Source organism: Fimicolochytrium jonesii (genome assembly GCF_025526975.1).
Source record: "Fimicolochytrium jonesii strain JEL569 chromosome Unknown EV422scaffold_3, whole genome shotgun sequence".
Classification (NCBI taxonomy): domain Eukaryota; kingdom Fungi; phylum Chytridiomycota; class Chytridiomycetes; order Spizellomycetales; family Powellomycetaceae; genus Fimicolochytrium; species Fimicolochytrium jonesii.
The window spans coordinates 1491384-1507991 of NW_026515670.1; the positions used below are offsets into that span (position 1 = coordinate 1491384).

Below are 16608 nucleotides of genomic sequence, written 5' to 3' on the forward strand. Positions count from 1 at the left end.
CGTGGATCGGTGTGGGTGCTGGGTCCAGTGTGTTGGGTGTCTGGGCTAGGGAGACTGAAATCTCGTCTTGATGGATACGGATCAGAGGTTCAGGGGTTCTTGAGGGCTTTGGGCTAGGTTCTGTTGGCAGGGCATCCCAGGAGGCGTATTGTCCAAAACCGCAATGGCAGCGGACGCAAAGAGTGCGAGTCTTCCGGTGTAGCTCCACATCATGGAGCTCAAACCAGGGAAGCCCCAGGATGATTGGCGCATGCGGGGAACATGTCACATGGAATACCATCTCCTCAAAATGGTCGTTGACCCACATGCCCAAAGGTTGGGTGTGATGGGTAATGGAGCCCGCATGGCTGGGACGTCCGTCAACCAGTTCAAGCGCAATGGGGTCCTCCTTCTTGACAAGTGGGATGCGGTGCTTGCGGGCATAACTTTCGTCGATGAAGCACAACATCGCACCGTTGTCAAGTAGTGCTGAAAGCTGAACTGGAGCTCGCTGGGCCGATATCTGCAGGGTAACAGGGTACTCAAATGGTGAGGATGGGCCCAAAATCCGCATGGGTGCGGGTATCTCAGATCGGAGATTGACATTGTTGGTGGTCAGGAGAAGGGTGTTGCTGGAGATGCCAGGATCGGAGCAAGGTTTTGTGGCTTCTCCCTTGGCAGTACTTGCGTGGTGAGAAGGCCCAGGACAGGTGTTGCCCAGCTGCTCGGCCTTTACTGCAGCTGGACTTGGGCAAAATCCTGGATGGGTGCAGGTTCCTTAACCGCGACATTCGCCGTGCGTATCTTGTTTGGGCAGAGTTTGGCTATGTGGCCAGGTTTACCACAATAGAGGCAAAGTTTGTTTGTGATGCGGTGTTGGCGCTCTAGCGGTGTGAGGGGTCCTCGCGGACGAGCAGCGTCAATGACCATAGGGTCGTCTGGGCGGTTGTCGGGGCTCATAAGGGTGGGGCTAGTGGTAACTGGCACATATGGCTGTCGGTTCCTGCTTTGCTCTAGACGGCGCTCAAACAATCGGTTGTCACATTGGATGGCCTGTTCCATCACGGTGTCGATTGAGGCGGTAGGGGGCATCGTGAGCATTAAGTCCTTGACGTCTTCTTTGAGGCCGCGACGGAAGGTGGCAATCAATGCCTGGTCATTCCACGACACATCGCATTGCAGCTGTCGGAATTCAGCTACATACTCTGTTGCTGCACGGGTTTGTCGAAGGTTCTGGAGCTTGTTTTCGGACGTGCGGATCCTGTCGCTGTCTCCAAAGACTGCTTGCATTTGCTGGATGAAATCATCCAGGTTCGTAAGGGAATGATGGTCTTGTTCGACAAGGGGCGCCAGCCAGGCCTGGGCGGTGCCAGTGAGGTAGGTGCCAATAGTTCGTATCTTGGTCTGATCGTTGGGGTAGCGCCTGGGTTGGAGGGCGAACATGAGCCGGATCTGGTTGAGGAACCCACGGAACTTGCTTCGGGTGCCATCAAATTTGTCTGGGAGACTGATTTTGGGTTCGGGGGCGTGAGTGGCAGGGGCAGTGGTCTGGGTTTGCGCTAGTTCGGCTTGTAGGGTGGTATTCTGCGCTCGAAGTTCGTCAATCGCATTGCACATGGCTTGCCAGGCTTCGGCCGTGAGGGGAAGGGCGTCGGACATGGTGATTTGGCGTGGAGGCACAGCGGCTGGGGGTTGTTGAGCAGATCAAACTGTTAAGAATGGGCAGAGCCGACGGAAATAGAGGCGACTTGTGGTGCAGGTTGTTGACAGGTAATGGTATTCAGACCGAAACAAGAACTAGAACAAGACTAGGAAGAACTGGTGTTGATCTGCTGGGGGATCAGGAAGTGGGGAGCTCAGGGGAGGCGGCTATTTATGCTTTTCTGGGAAGGCTGGGGAAGCGTGGGGAAGCAGAAGGGTACGGAATGAGAGGGAAGCCAAGAGAAGCGCCAAGGGTGGGGGAAGCATAGAAACAGAAGACTGGGGATGGGGTGGCTACGCTGAGGCTGTGGGCGGGTACGTGGGGAAGTATGGAGAAGGGTTTGTAAGCGCCGAGTGTTGGGAGGTGTGGCTACGTGCGGCTGCGTGGAGAAATGAAGGCAGTGGCAGGTGTGGGGTAGCGCGGCTGCGTGCGGCTGCGAGGTTTGGCAGATGTCAGGTTTTGACAGGGAATTGACATTGACTGACTGTTGGGATGCTGTCATGAGGTAAGCGCATGGTATGGACGCGTCGTCCATAACAGGCAGGTGCGGACCATGATTAGCCAAAAGAGGAAGCCGCAGGGGGGGGGGGGGGGGGTTCCGCTTCCTGTTGCCCGGGGGGGGGGGGGGTGGATAAATATACAGGATGCAACTCACCTAAATATGGCATTGCGTCCACCGCGAGGCTGTACGCAAGCAGCTCATCCTGGGGAGGAAACAGAGCCCATAACTCGTCGAGATGGTCCGCTCAAGTCGTGTGAGGCGCGCAAGCTCCTCTTCGGTTGGGTACTCTTCAAACGTCGCGTACTTTGTAAATTGACGGACACGACGATAATAGTGTCGCCGCTGCCCTCTCAGGAGATGCAGTACAACTTGCTTCAAACCAAGCCTTTCATTGACGTAGCGCAGAAACATTTGCATGAAATGCTCTTGTACGTTAACTTTGAGGTTTGTGAGGATGCTCGTAGCCGTGTACGCTGCGGTCTGTTGGCAATTTCGCATGCGGATGGGGGCGAATCCGTGAACATTACAGTACTCTTGAACCCGGCCGCAACTCTTGCGCGATGACCGGATTGCCGTTGTAGCCTGGATTGTTTAGTAGCTCAAATATGACACTAATGTGCTTGTCGGTGATGTCCGGGAAATCGTGTAGAGGATGATCAGCTGTGGTGGGGTGGGCAGATGTAGTAGTCAGGACATTGTTTCAAGGGAAATATACAGTGTAGTGTGCGCCAAAAACTCACCAAGGTAGTACTTCAGGAAGAAGGTGGTGTGGCGCGCAAGGATGTGAACATTGCCGATGAATGTTCTCAGGCGCTCCCTTTGAACTTGATTCTGATGATTCTGATTATGGATTCGATGAAGAGAAACCTTGGTGCAGGCATGCGTCTGCGGGCGGGGCCGTTGAGCAGGGGGTGGAGGCGGGGGTGGAGGCGGGGGTGGAGGCGGGGGTTCAAGCACCAGGGATCCACCCGGTGTGCTGGGAAAAGGGAAAGGATAAGAGCGGGGAGGTTCAACGGACGCTGCAGACCCCTTTCCACAGGTGAAAGCCCTCGCTGTTGGTGCTGCCCGTGTCATCGCCGGAACTCTCGCTGACCATGTCTGCAATGGCTTCGGGCAAGTGGCGCTGGACAGACGGTGGGAACTGGAATCGCGGGGGTTGCAAAGGTGTCTGCACAGTTGGCAGACGTATGGGCAACCGCGGGGTAACCGGAGCAACCTTCCTCCTCTTCCGCCGTGGTGTGGTTGATCCAGTAAATATGCCACACCACAGGTACCCCTGGAGCGCTTGGTGTGATGACATGATGACTGTGCTGTGCCTTAAGTCAGTCGAGAGAGGTGTTGCAGTTGATTGCCGTGATACCTGTGTGTCAAAGAACTCGCGTCAGTGCTGTGGTCATGAAGCTGAAGACGGTGAGGAATTGCGGTTGTTACCTGGTGGCGGTTGAAGGTGAAAACGGGGATGCTTACTGCTCACAATAATTGCGTTGGGAAGGAAGGGGGTTGGGAAGGAGTAGAGTGGGGATCCCACGTTTTTTACACGCGTGTAAAGGATGTGAGGTAGCTTCCAGGGCAGCTAGCTGGGCAGCGAGGGTAGCTTCTGGGGTTGATTTTGGCTCGAGCTCTCTCTTTCCCTTATCCCCTGGATGCATGCGCCATTTGCGCGAACCCAGGTCTCTGCCCTCATCGTGCTGTGGAACTCGTTACTTTTATTCCCCTTCACACACACCACTCGTTTTATAGACGTTCGATCGGACAGTCTGCACACACCAGCTTTCTAACTGCAGAGAGGAAAAGGGGTACGGTACTATAAAAGGAAGCTGTGGCTGAAACAGGTTGTTTTACAACACTCCCTCTCAGACTGCAGATCGAATTCAGTCGCCGTCGAAGTCGCAGTCGCCATTGCTCCGCATCCTGATCTCATTGAACGTTCCGCTCTCAACTTCCGCGATTGCTTGAGTCCAGCGAGGAGTAGTCGCCGGGCTCGCGATTCGCTTTTCAACTTCAAGTCAGGATCGCTTGAGGTGTAGCCTGGATATGGGCACTCGCGATTCGCTTTTCAACTTCAAGTCAGGATCGCTTGAGGTGTAGCCTGGATATGGGCACTCGCGGTTCGCTTTTCAACTTCAAGTCAGGATCGCTTGAGGTGTAGCCTGGATATGGGCACTCGCGGTTCGTTATTCATCTTCCGCCATCGCCTCGCCGTCATAGTCGTGGATGTCTCGGTAAAAACCTCTCCCAGTCGTAAAAAAAAACCTCCGTGAGGAAAAAATAGATCCTGGGAGTAGGAAAAGAGCGCATCGTCGTATCAGGCAACATCGGCAGTTCGGCGTACTCATTGTCATCGGGCAACATCGGCTGTTCGACGCAATCCTAGAGCGTGAACAAATTTCCAGTGTTTGTTTTCGTCTAGGGATTTGGTAAATATATCCGCAACGTTGTCGATATATTTGTCAATATATTTTTCTTCTCGAGTGACATATAAATAACAGATAACCCTAGCCCCTTCCCTTTCCTTTCCTTTATCTCTTTTGAGCTATCGAGTGCTATGGCTGAAAGCTACGGTGGGAGGGGGGGATGTTCCGATGAAGAACTATATCGGGAGCGCAGTTTCTATGTACAAAAAACCCACATTCCGCTCACAACCACATGTTCACGAAATCCTCACTCTTCATCGCTACTGCTATCGCTGCTATCGCTGCTATCGCTATCACTCCCACTCTCCTCCTCCTCCCCACCCTCCTTCGTTTCCTCACCCGTCTCCGCCTCACGCAGCGCCGCCATCGGAGTATTCCCCCTCTCCCACCCACCCCTCTGCACCACCTCCCACGGCCCGCCTTTATCCAGATTAACCACCCACAGATCATCCAAGGTATGCTCCGACTTCTTATCCTCAAACAGCCCGCCGTAGAGTATCAGCTGAGACTTGTAGGTAGCCAGCATCGCGTTGTAGCGGGGGTGGGGCTGGGACGGGTCTATCGCCGCGGGGGTCGCTGCCGCTGGGAGGATTTCTCTTATGTACACTCTGCCCCCCCAGAGAACGCCCCTTGTCGGATTTGACATTCCATCTCAGCGTCAGATGGGTTGATGTGGTGTAGAACTTCCTCAGCTGTACTTTCGGTATGGCTCCGAACTCAATCTGGGAATCGCGGTTGGCCAGACACGTCGCCAAGGCCCGTCCGTCACATCAGGAAAATCCTACGTACTGTCAAGTTCCGGCAACGGTTGCTCCTATCGATTTCATTGCTAATATGCATCACAAGCGCAGCAGGCACAACTACGATACTCTTTGCGAACCACTTGCGGCGACGTCGAGGCTTTGCAGATTTGTCAGGGCGAGTTATGGCCGATAAACGACGGAGACCAGATCGGGACGCGCCCGGCTGTCTACTCCCAAACGATGGCCTCCAAAACGCTCCCCACCGAGCTCATTGAGCACATTCTAGAGTACCTGCCGCTTCCCCGACGCTTTCGCTGCGCCCGTCGCCTTTCGATTGTTACATACCCGGGACCGATGCGTTCCCCTATTGCGTCACGCGGACAGATTGGGCCTCCAACAGGGGTCTGGTCTCGCTTTTGGAATGGTGGGCCGCGAGTTCGTTGTTGTTTGCGTACATGGCCGTCGCTTGTAGTGAGAGGGAGGGGGGTCGTCGCCCATCCTTGGTCCCTCTTAATGTTGTTGAAAATCTGAGTTCGGCACCCTCACCACACAACACATTATGGGCAAGATTCCCTGCATGGTGTACTGTACTTAGTTCATCTGGACGAGGAGAAAACGTCAGGGGAATTTCACCTCGTGCTGTTTTGTCACCGAACATTCTATACTACTACGAGCTCCTCCTCTCCACGACGGTCGGCCCTCTGCACTCTGGGCAGGCAGTTCACAAGAAACAAGGTTGTGTGGTTGACCGACAATTCGGCCACCAGCATTTGAGCCTCGGGCTAAACGCTGCTTGATGCCTCCATACAGTATGCCCTGCCATATGCCATCTACATACCCTCGCGGGCCGCAATTGCGAGCCCCTAAGTTATAATATCTCGCGCTGAAGGCTGTTATTGGCTGTTACTCGCGCCTACCCCCTACTCCCCCTACTCTACCCCTCCCCTCCTACACACCCACCCCCTCCAGCTCCACCTCCACTCTCATCCCAGCACTCCTCGCCCGTTCCCTCTCAACAGCCAACCTCACAACTCTAACCTGCCTCGCTACAAGGTACCTCCACAACGCCGCCTCGTACGGCCCATACAATATCTGCTTGACGGGGGGCATGCGGAACGGTGGGAGGAGGATGTTGGGGTAGGCTAGGTTGTCTGCGTAGGTTGTGTACGTGTAGTGTTGCTGTTCTTTGTATTCAGACGGCGGCGGGTGGCGAGGGTGGGGAAGGTGTGGATGAGCGGCTCTGGTGCGCGCGGCGGCGCGGCGACCCCATGTTTGCGCGGGGAGGCCGAAGGTGGGGACGCCGCCGCCGCCTGGTTGTCCAGTCGGGTCAGTTCCGTCGGGTGGTGGGAGGTTGACGCCGTTTTCGTCCACTTGCAGTTGCAGCATCATATCGGCAGACGCCACCCCTGAAGTCTCATCCAGCAATAATATCTGCCGTAACTCCTCCGGCGACACATCCGGAAACAACGCAGTCAAACTCTGCATGTCCGTCAAATCCAGCGTCTGTAACTGGCCTCCTCCAGTGTCGCCTTCAACCCCGGGGATGGGAAGGGGGATGGTGATATCTTTGATATCGACCCCGAGGTCTGCGAGCATGGTCAGGGAGGCGGCGAGGGAGGCGGCGTGGGAGCCTAAGGGGGAGGGTTTTTGGGCGTGTTGTTGCGGAAATGTCCCAACACCACCTGTACCTGTGGCGACGGCGGCGGCGGCGGCGAGGATATCGCTTGTGCGGTTATTCGCTGCTGCCGTTTTGGAGCCTGGTTTGGTGGGAAGTTGGGGCCCGCGGCGGGGTTGTTTGGTTTTTGTCGATGTAGCAGCGGTGGGAGGGACTGCAGAGTCATCAGCGGCGGTGGCGTCTTCATCCTCCATCTCCCCCTCAACTTCCAGCGCTTCCGAGATCGCGTAGTTTCGGATAGGCGGTAACGCCCTCCCTCCCGTCGTCGTGCGGTCCTTGCCCGCCGCACCCGAAATAGACCGTTTCCTCGCCGCCGCCCCCTTCACATCCCCACCCTTTGGCCCATCCGCCCCAACACTCCCCCTCCTCCCGCCCACCCCAACCTTCCCCTCCCCCGCACCAACACCCGGCGGCATAAGCGTCGTCCCCCTGATACTTGTCCTCCTCTCCACCATCCGACTCGGCCCCTTCACATCCCTCCTCGCCGCCGCCGCCGCAGTGCTTGCGGCCGCACTCCCGCGTCTATTGGCCCCGGCAGACTCACCCTCACGCTGCTTTTCGGGTGAATTGGGCTTTGTACCCCCGCGGGAGAGGTCGGATAATCCAACGAACTCGTAGGTGGTTCCCGAGAGCAAGGCGATGAGTTGTTTCGTGCGTTCATATTCTGCGCCTGTTGGTGCTTTCGTTTCTTTCCCATCTTTATTACTATGATTAGCGTCGTCCTTTTTGGTTTTGGAGGTCCGGGATTTGAGCGATGTTTTGGTGGAGCGGGATGAGTCGACTTTGGCTTTCACGGTGCGTTGGGGGTTGGCTGATTTGCCTGGTGGCGGGATCAGGTCGTCGCGCATGATGCTGACCTCCCTTGAAGGTCGTTCGCTGGCTTCGCGGGACCGGACGGACTGCCATGTGCGGGGGACCGGGGGTGGTTGTTGGGGTGTTTTGGGTTTTTGTTTGCGTCGCGGGGTCGTGGTGGGTGGGAAGGCGACTGATTTAGTAGAGGCTTTGAATCTGGTTTTAGAGGGGTGTTGACTCTTTTCGTCCATTGAGTCCGGGGTGAGCGTGCCGTTGCGTTCGCGGGCGGCGGGGGTGAGGCGTGCGTTGCGCGGTTTTTTCTCGTCTACCGAGGGAAGCCGTTGTTGTTTGAGGAGGCCGCCGCGAGGGACTGGGAGCGGGCCCCGACGGGTGGGCGTAGGAGCGCCCGGTTTCAGTCGCGGCTGAACGGTCGTGCTGCCGCCGGCGAAGGATCCCCTCTTCGTCGTTGGATCACCAGCAAGAGGATTCAACTCGCTTCCCCTCCTCGACATCCTCCTCGGCACATCCATCCCTCCAGCACCATCATTACCAGCACCACTCACCCTCCTGCCACCCCCCTTCGCACTCGCTTGCCTCGACCTCGGATTGCGTCCCCATCCCGGCGGCGGATTACTCCTAATATTCCACGCCGCCGCCTCCTCCTCCAACACCTCCCCCGGTGACGACGGCTTCACCGACGTCTTGCGCGCCGCACCCACGTTGGACACACGTCGGGAGCCACGGCTGGTGGTGCGGCTGTCGGGTGCGTCGCTGCTGCTGTTGTAGGCGTCGGAGGGGCGACGGTGGGTGAGTGATTGTTGGGGTTGAGATGGAATGCTAGAGTCGGAGAGAAACCCGGTGTCGGGGGCGGATTCGTGGATGCTGGGTATGAGGCTGGCCCGGGGGTTCTCCATCAGGCGGCGGAAACTGTCGTAGGACGAGCGGCGGGTGTGGGCGGTTGCCATGGTGGGATTCAGGTGGGATTTGATTTGGCGGGCAATGATGGGTATTTCTATCGAGGTATCTACGTATCTATCGCCGAATAACGTGTCCTTGTCGTCTGTCCTTTCCAAGAGGAAATATTTCACACCCGTGGTCGCTGCACCACGCTATCCTCAATATCACGCGAGCAATACGACACAAAGGCTTGCGTCAGGCGCCCCAAGTTCGTTCGTCGCCTGTGGCTTTCAGATGCGTAGGGGTTGAGCAGTCGTAGGGGGGTAGGGTGCAATGCGAGGTGCCGGCTGACAGCTATGCGAGAAGTGTGAAGTGTGCGTCAAGATGCTTCCCATCTAGCGTCTAGCCGTCCATTGTAGGCGGCGGTGAACCGAGCGAAGGTATGGCTGCAGTGTGTGCGAAGTACTTCTCTGCGTCCGTGGGTGTTCCTGTGCCGAGTGCCCATGATGGCCAACAGGAAAGGGCGACAGGCCTGGGGGGGTGCGAAAAGAAGCTTGTTCTTGTTTGGCTCTAGAGTCTAAACCTTTTCAGGGAAACGCCACGCGCAGAAGGGAGTGCACCGGGCGTCATACTGTACAGTAGGTTCGCTCCGCAGAGATCTCGACACCACCAGCGCAATAACCAAACAACAACATCATCGCCCGCAGCTGTCCACGCACTGCCCGCAGCCTGCTTCAACGGCACCACGACAAAGGGAATGAGCCCAACGCCCCGCCTCGTCCGGCTGCCGCGGGACCCAGCCGACGATGTGGACGGGATGAGTGCTGGCGATGGGGTCCGGATGGGCGGGCTGGTGGAGGGTGTTGCGTGTCCTATCTGTGGTGAGTATGGCTGGTGTGGCAAAGTACAAAGTACGAAGTGAATTGAAGTTGTTCCGACCAACTGAAAGTGCGTGTTGGGTGGGGACGTCTCACCACCTATGTCACATCCACAGGCGAAACAATGCTCCACCTATCCCAACTCAACCGGCACCTCGACGACGAGCACATCCAACCCACCTCCTCCGACGACGACGGCACAAAAGATGCCGTGTTATCCTGGTTCAAAGCCGCTCAGCGGCGAGTCGCGCCGTCTTTGACTAGGGCTGCTACGGGGACGCTGAGTATCACACAACAGTCGATTAGGGGCGTGGAGGGGATTGTTGGGGGGGTTGTTGGGGCGACAACGGGGGCTGTCGGCGGGGCTTTTGAGTTGAATGGGGAGGAGGGGGGTGTGGGGTCGCCCAGTGGGAGTGGGGCGGGCACAGCGACGGCGAAGGAGTTGGAGGCAAGGGTGAGCAGGGCACATTGGCAGAAGGATGGCACCAATGATCGGTGTGTGGCGGATGGGTGTGGCAAGGTGTTGAGTTTGAGGACGGGGAGACACCATTGCCGGAAGTACGTTCATCTTGTGAGGGGGTCAGATTCTACTCCTCGGTTGCTCGCTGCAAAGTTATCCCTGACACCCCCCCTCGCACCTGACCAGATGCGGCCGCCTCCACTGCGACACCCACTCCTCCTACCAAATGAAGCTCTCCCCATCCGCCCTCCCGGACCCAACCTCGGGCACATGGTGTCGCGTCTGCGAAGGATGCTTTACATCGCGGGCAGGCTATAAGGACTCTGTCGGGGTGTCGCGTAGCAGAACAAAGCTGTATCTACGGTTACGGAAGGCGAGAATTGATACGATGCAGATGGATGTGAATAAGTTGGAGAAGCGGTTGGAGAAGGTGGGTTTGGTTGGGGAATGTTTGTGGCTTTCGGCAGACGGGGGTTGATAGTTGGATAGTGTACTCATTGGGTGTAGGAGACCAGCTCAGCACGATCTACGCCGAGGAGAACGCACGGGTTCCGACCACGAATGGACAACGGCCGTCGCTGTCAACAAAGACGTTGGCTAGGATACGCATCCGTGAGTCGCTCATCCCCCCACCGTCACCCCTTTCAAATGCCACCATCAACCCACTGATGCACCTCCGCGTAGGCGAACAAGCAATCGTAGCCTGGGAAAACGACAGCAGCGTAACCGAATGCCCGTGCTGCAACTCGCAGTTTGGAAGCTTTGTGAATCGACGACATCATTGTCGGCTGTGCGGGAGGGTTATCTGTGGGCAGGAGACGTGTTCCAAAGAGTTGCCGCTCACTGGTGGTATGTGTCCAGTCGCATCATATGGAGATTCACCGATTCTAAGTCACCTGACCTGTTTTTTTTTTTTCAATTTAGGACCACCAACACCAGACGCCCCAACAATCCGCGCCTGCCCTGACTGCTACCGCACCATTTCCGTACACAACAACGTACACTCGCCATCTGCAACGGCCATAGCGGCACTGTACCGTGCCATAACGCGGTATAGAGCTTCTGTGACTGAAGTGTTGCCAAAGTTTAATAATCTGTTGATGAATATGGCGTATGTGATATGAATCGTTTTGGGGGTTACTGAGGGTGGTTGCGGTTGGTTCTTACTTTTCGGATTTAGGAATCGCGTGGTGACGGAGTATGATGACCCGGAGTACAAGCTGGCGTCGAAGTACCGCAAAGATTTGATGGAATGGTTCTCAGAGCTCGACAAATTGGGGTATGTCTCGTATCCCGTCAACACACATATATGCACGTAATCTATTTCGCATCCTCACCCATCTCCCCCCCCCCCCCCCCCCCCCTCCTCAGAAAACGCGTAAAATCCCACCCCACGCCCACGCCCACCACAACCCGCCTCCTAACCGCCCTCCACCTCTCCATAATCACCTTCCTTCAAACCCACATGTTTACGCTGCAACTCATGCCCAAAATCACCACCCCCAACAAAGCCCTTCCCGCCGTCCCTTCATCCTCATCGCAGAATGATGAAGAGGTTCGGGTGTTGGAGGAACAGCGACGGTTGGTGGAGGGATTTTTGGGGGATGCGTTGAGGAGGAGGAAGTTTGAGGATGCGGCGAGTTTGAGGGTTGGGTTGGAGGAGTTGGAGGGGGAGATTTCGAGGAGGAGGGGTGGGTGATGGCAATTCGGAGGCTTTCGATCCCCAGTCAGGGTTGGTATGACCCCCTCCGCCCGCCCCGAAAGGTATGAGCGGCCCCCGCCATCGAGGACACACGCTCGCTCATCAGGTCCGTCCTCGCTTTCTATGGTCACCCCCCCTTAAAGGGGTCACGCCTTTAATAAATGGTTGGGGCCGGTCCGCTAGGACCAGGAGGGGTGCAACGCCCTGCCTCCTGGGCGACCCGAGACTGCTGGTATCCAAATCTAACTGAGCGAAGCGAAGGCCAGATTCTGTATCTCTGTACAGAATCTTATTGAGGCCTGGGGTGGTAAGATTTCATGAGGTAGGACTAGGGTAGTGAATCGACTCGGGACTCGGTACAGCAGGCGAGTCTCTATCAAGCAAGCGTTCCATGGCGTTGAGAATCGAAAAGGCAGCCTCTCGGGGTATTCCATGGTTAACGGGGTCAGCCAACTCATAAAGGGGCTGTCCCGATGTAGATCTCTCGATGTTCTCTTTATGGAGGACTTCCGCCAAGAGCTGCGTGTAGTTCCTATACTCATTGATATTACTGAAAGGTTCAGAATAGAGGTCCAATCCCAGTTCATTCAGGAAATCGTCATCAGACCGCCCGTTAATCGACATCAAAGACATTAAAGTTTTCAATGGCGTGGTCCTGCGGCGACTGAAGGGCTTGGGGCACGGCTTGTGGCACGGCTTGGGGAGAAACCTGGGGCGGAACTTGTGGCGGGGCTTGCGGCGGGGCTGGAGGAGCGACCTGAGGGATGTACAAACCTTCCAACGACTTTTGACCATTTTCACGTTCAACATACCCCATAAAAAAAAAGGGGTGATGAATAAGGAGATGAATATCTGTAGGCCGATGTACACTCACGCACTCGTGATATGTAAATCGGCCTACAGATATTCATCTCCTTATTGTACATACATACGCCTTATTGTACATATACATAATCACACTCCTGACACGTAACGCAAATCTGCAGCATATCTGCAGCGCCGGCTATGGCTCAAGCGGTACGGGATTTTTCGCCATACTGGCAGCAACGCCTTCCCGCAGCTCCCTTGCCGCTCTGGCATCTTCTTCGGGGTCGTCCTCGTCGTCCGGGTTGGGCATCGCAAGCTTCCGGAACCGCTCGATGCTGATCGAGAACTCCTGGAGTTCCGCCTGGGAAACGGCGGGGCTGGCCGTCCGCGTGCTTTGACGAGCGCATTTTAACGTGTATCCGAGCCAGGTCTGGACATCGATATGGCTGGTGATTGCCGGGGAAAGGAACACTTTTCCGTTGTTGTCCACGCGGACGAACTCCCAAACGATGGAGTCCGTCACAAAACCGTAAATGGTTGCATTGTGAGAATACGGGGAGGATGCGACGTGTTTAAGCCGCAGCTGAAAACCGATGCGTCAGTGACAATGAGCGCCGGGTCAGTCAGGCCCACTTCCTTACTTTGCGTAACATGCCACAGTAGGCAATGATTTGCCACAGTGAGCGCTCCCCACCGGCCACCTTCGCCTCTCCAACAAACAACATCGTATGGAGGGCGTCCTTAAAGTCTTGGCCATGGCTGTGCAGTAACCAAGGAAATAATCGCCTCGCCCGCTGAGCTCCTGACCTTCGTGAATGTGGGACAGTGAGACCTCAGTCCATGTCGACATTATCTTCGCCGACTCGTCCTGTTCTCTGTTTTGAGCTTGTGCCATGACGTCCAGCAAGAAGAGATCAATGATTGTCCGGGTGCTGTTCTCGCTGTTGAGGTTCCAAAACTTGTCAATCATTGCCCATGAGCTTTCTGCCAAAGTATTTTTATTTAGCTCTGACCTCGAGGTACTGTGCGGTGCGAGAAACGGCGAAATACTTACTGAGCCACTTCGTCGGAGAGTAGCGAGGGACATCTTCCGGTAAAGCCCAGCTGGGGTTGGTGCGCTTGACAGCTGACGTGTCCAGCTGCAGAACCCTGCGTATATCCTTGTCTGTGCAGTCTCGTACTGCCACAGAGTTCACCTTTGGAGCAAGGGTTCTCAAAATGCTGGAAAGATAAGGAAGATTTTTGAGGGCCTGCTCTTCTTCCTCTGGTAGCTTAGCGAGGAGTTCCTCGAGTTGTTGGTGGAGTTTCGTTCTGGAGCAACGGCGACTTTGTGAGAAGAAGAGGGACCCTAGTTTTTAGACGGCCAGCAGCAGGAGCAGAAAACTTACCGCTTCATTTATATATGGGGGAAGTCGGATATAAAGGTGGTTACGCAGCCGAGGTATGTCTCAAAGAGTGTCTGGGAGGTTCGGTGAATGGGGGGGGCGACTGCGTTCTGTTGAGGTAGACATCCACGACGTCTGGTACTACACCAGGGGGTGCACTTCACCATGTGTTAGATCCCGACATCGTATCTGTTGCCTTTCGAATTCCAACCATACGGAACCATACGGGACGACGCACCCGTACCCAAATCGTTGGATAGTAACCTTGGGATTCTTTGCTTTGCTTGTGGTCTTATGTATCTATATTACGTATTGTATCAGCGGGACTCCCACCGCAAACGAATCGTGGGCGATAACGGTCAAGGGCTGTCGGGCAGTTCTATCTCATCATCTGCTTTGTATTGAGATGCTTACATTGATCCGGGAAGGCCCCTTTCGCGATCCTTGATCAATATGTGTATTGTGACTTGACGATCCTACTTGTGGAGTCCATCCATACGCTTCCTTGCGAGCGCAACGTATTCAGCGTTCAATTCGAATGCGAGATATCTACAGCCGGGAAGTCTACAGCATGCCATTATCTCTGTCCCGGCCCCTGCAAAGGGAATGAGAACATTGGTTTGCATGCTTCTTCAGTATGCATAGCACTCTTGACAAGCCGTTCGGTTAGCTGCAACGGTTTTTGCGAAGGATGGGCGACTCCCTCTGATTTGCCGCAAGCCCCGCTCAACGCTGAGACTTTCATTACGTCTCGAGGCAACGCACCGTCCTCATGGATGTTGTAGGTGGTTGCAAGACTCCTTGAGTTGATACGCCCTGTAGAATCAGCAGCTCGGACCCGGCCGGGGCTGTACTTTTTGTATTCTTCAGTTTAGGCTTCCCGGACCAGATCACGATTGAACTTGGATCCAGGGAAGCGACAGAAAAGGATGCTTTCGTGCGACCGCTGGAAGGTCTTCGCCTTTGGATTGGTCTTATTCGTGTAGTGCCAAACGAGCCAGTCCACTTTCCAAGTGATGGCTTTATTACTGTGTATACGGGCAAAGATAAGGGCTAACGTGGTGGATAGGCCATAGATGTAACATGTCCCAGTCTTTTTGAGAACACGGTGGCATTGCAGGATCCACTCTTCGCACCAAGCGAGATAGTCGTCCTCCTTCCTCTTATCGCTATCGTTACCAAAGTCCTTCCCAAAGTTGTAAGGCGGGTCACAGATGATGAGATCGGCTGACTCGGCAGGGACAGAATTGAGAGCCTTGACACAATCAGTGTGGTATATTGTGCTGTCATAGGCGTACTCTAGTACAGGTACAGGATGCTCTGTCATGTCTGCTATCTGCTATCTGATATCTGATATCTGATTCCTACTATAGGCGCCTTGGGGTGTATTATACATCGATGAGAGGATCCGTACTTTTTATATCAGTCTCAACGCAGACGCATATCGGCTGATGAGTTTCCGAACTGTCTTCCCTCTTCGCTTCAGTGACAATGATAGATTGCCTTGCAAACCATCTCAAGACTTTCCACAACTTGGCCCCCACGTCGAGAGCCAGCATCAGTACAAGAGGTCCGTTGATGAGGGCGAATATGATGGCGAACCCTCTGATCCAACCGCTGCTCCAGACGCATTCAAAGTTCTCATATAGGGCCATCGGAACGGAGACCAGTTGAAAGACGAATGTAAAGATCGCCACCACGAGAAGCCAGAGTATGACAAAAGCAGCAGCGTATTGAAGGGCAGGCCATCTTTCGTATGGCGCAGAATTCATCAACGCCATTGAGGCGACTGCGGAGATGAATATTGTAAAGTCGGCGACTCCAGAGGCGAACGGGGCGCATTCTTGTGCAATCTTTATGCGGATGTCTTGAGCATGAGTTGAAGTGTATCCAGTGAGGCCGATAGAGACAGCGAGACGTAGGGTAGCGAGGAGGAAAGGCCAGTTGGGTCTGATCACTTTAGGGTTGAGAGGTTTGTACGGGGTAGCCATTTGTGTGGGATGCTGGTTGGCATGGATCTGCTCTGCTATCGCTTCGGGTGAGGGATGATCTGTGTACTGTACAGTAGGTGGCCAGATATCTGGGTACGACGGGTTCGCCAAGCCTCCGTGTGCAACCCAAAAGTCAACGACAAGGTGCCGTCAATTTGCGTACTTCTTCAGATGGGCAGGCAGGCCGGCGACTTTTGCTGGTGGCTATGGTCGGGATGATGTGTCCTTGTCGCGTCGTACCCAGATATCTGGCCACCTACTGTACACCGATGGCTTTCCCATTCCATCTGCTCTTAGCGCATTGCAAAGGAGAAGTCGTGGTTAATCTTCTTTGCATATCCAGCGTCTATAGGGCGGTTACCCAAGCGGACGTGGTCAGGGCCTACCCAACCGGTCAAGATATCACCAAGCTGCCAAGAACTCTATGGACAACGTATATCCGCCTAGGCAGGGCAGACGTGCAGAACGCTATAGAGCGGGCGGTAAAACACGCGCATCTGGATGCGATAAAGCTCCTTCTCTCGTCATGTCCCGATGCAACCTACGCCACCCTGCTCAGCAAAGTTGGGCCCCTTGAGTGTGTGGGTGATGATGGCGAGCTTGAGCTGTTGAACTCTCCCCTCGCACATGCTAGCCGCTTGGGTAATCTGGAGACGATCAAGTTTCTGGTATCTATCGGTG

At 55.2% G+C, this 16608-nt stretch overlaps 7 protein-coding genes across 7 annotated transcripts; 1 reads left to right on the forward strand and 6 right to left on the reverse strand.

Annotated features, from left to right (window-relative positions):
* Positions 1 to 2706: 2706 nt before the first annotated feature.
* EV422DRAFT_503960 (uncharacterized protein) lies at positions 2707 to 3483 on the reverse strand (the record flags this gene model as incomplete). Its single annotated transcript, XM_053068392.1, has 3 exons — positions 2707 to 2843; positions 2924 to 3023; positions 3202 to 3483. The coding sequence occupies 3 exons, from the start codon at positions 3481 to 3483 to the stop codon at positions 2707 to 2709; spliced, it is 519 nt and encodes a 172-aa protein (XP_052928933.1).
* A 1361-nt stretch (positions 3484 to 4844) lies between these two features.
* Positions 4845 to 5243, reverse strand: EV422DRAFT_564561 (uncharacterized protein; the record flags this gene model as incomplete). The annotated part of the gene is made up of 1 exon (XM_053072208.1): positions 4845 to 5243. The coding sequence occupies one exon, from the start codon at positions 5241 to 5243 to the stop codon at positions 4845 to 4847; it is 399 nt and encodes a 132-aa protein (XP_052928934.1).
* Positions 5244 to 6230: 987 nt separating this feature from the next.
* Positions 6231 to 7359, reverse strand: EV422DRAFT_518019 (uncharacterized protein). Its single transcript, XM_053069491.1, has one exon. It carries the CDS (start codon positions 7207 to 7209, stop codon positions 6289 to 6291), a length of 921 nt encoding a protein of 306 aa, XP_052928935.1. The 5' UTR covers positions 7210 to 7359; the 3' UTR covers positions 6231 to 6288.
* A 1929-nt stretch (positions 7360 to 9288) lies between these two features.
* On the forward strand, positions 9289 to 11864 carry EV422DRAFT_251316 (FYVE zinc finger-domain-containing protein). The gene is made up of 9 exons (XM_053065741.1): positions 9289 to 9342; positions 9412 to 9585; positions 9699 to 10140; positions 10229 to 10472; positions 10558 to 10654; positions 10727 to 10891; positions 10967 to 11153; positions 11223 to 11321; positions 11414 to 11864. Exons 2-9 carry the CDS (start codon positions 9462 to 9464, stop codon positions 11739 to 11741), a joined length of 1686 nt encoding a protein of 561 aa, XP_052928936.1. The 5' UTR covers positions 9289 to 9342; positions 9412 to 9461; the 3' UTR covers positions 11742 to 11864.
* An 883-nt stretch (positions 11865 to 12747) lies between these two features.
* EV422DRAFT_606009 (uncharacterized protein) lies at positions 12748 to 14368 on the reverse strand (the record flags this gene model as incomplete). The annotated part of the gene is made up of 5 exons (XM_053073790.1): positions 13940 to 14368; positions 13606 to 13862; positions 13359 to 13535; positions 13193 to 13299; positions 12748 to 13134 (listed from the first exon to the last, which is right to left on the reverse strand). The coding sequence occupies exons 1-5, from the start codon at positions 13945 to 13947 to the stop codon at positions 12748 to 12750; spliced, it is 936 nt and encodes a 311-aa protein (XP_052928937.1). The 5' UTR covers positions 13948 to 14368.
* Positions 14369 to 14750: 382 nt separating this feature from the next.
* On the reverse strand, positions 14751 to 15263 carry EV422DRAFT_606011 (S-adenosyl-L-methionine-dependent methyltransferase; the record flags this gene model as incomplete). The annotated part of the gene is made up of 1 exon (XM_053073791.1): positions 14751 to 15263. One exon carries the CDS (start codon positions 15261 to 15263, stop codon positions 14808 to 14810), a length of 456 nt encoding a protein of 151 aa, XP_052928938.1. The 3' UTR covers positions 14751 to 14807.
* On the reverse strand, positions 15065 to 16047 carry EV422DRAFT_518031 (uncharacterized protein). The gene has a single exon (XM_053069492.1). The coding sequence runs from the start codon at positions 15925 to 15927 to the stop codon at positions 15325 to 15327; it is 603 nt and encodes a 200-aa protein (XP_052928939.1). The 5' UTR covers positions 15928 to 16047; the 3' UTR covers positions 15065 to 15324.
* Between the last annotated feature and the right edge of the window lie 561 nt (positions 16048 to 16608).

What these genes read in the sequence shown, in the direction of transcription:
- EV422DRAFT_251316 (XM_053065741.1), top strand. Translation starts at nt 9,462, where the DNA reads ATGAGCCCAACGCCCCGCCTCGTCCGGCTGCCGCGGGACCCAGCCGAC. An exon ending in TGTTGCGTGTCCTATCTGTG is followed by an intron (nt 9,586 to 9,698) that starts GTGAGTATGGCT and finishes TCACATCCACAG; the next exon opens with GCGAAACAATGCTCCACCTA. An exon ending in TCAGAGCTCGACAAATTGGG is followed by an intron (nt 11,322 to 11,413) that starts GTATGTCTCGTA and finishes CCCCCTCCTCAG; the next exon opens with AAAACGCGTAAAATCCCACC.
- EV422DRAFT_518019 (XM_053069491.1), bottom strand. Translation starts at nt 7,209, where the DNA reads ATGGAGGATGAAGACGCCACCGCCGCTGATGACTCTGCAGTCCCTCCC.
- EV422DRAFT_518031 (XM_053069492.1), bottom strand. Translation starts at nt 15,927, where the DNA reads ATGGCTACCCCGTACAAACCTCTCAACCCTAAAGTGATCAGACCCAAC.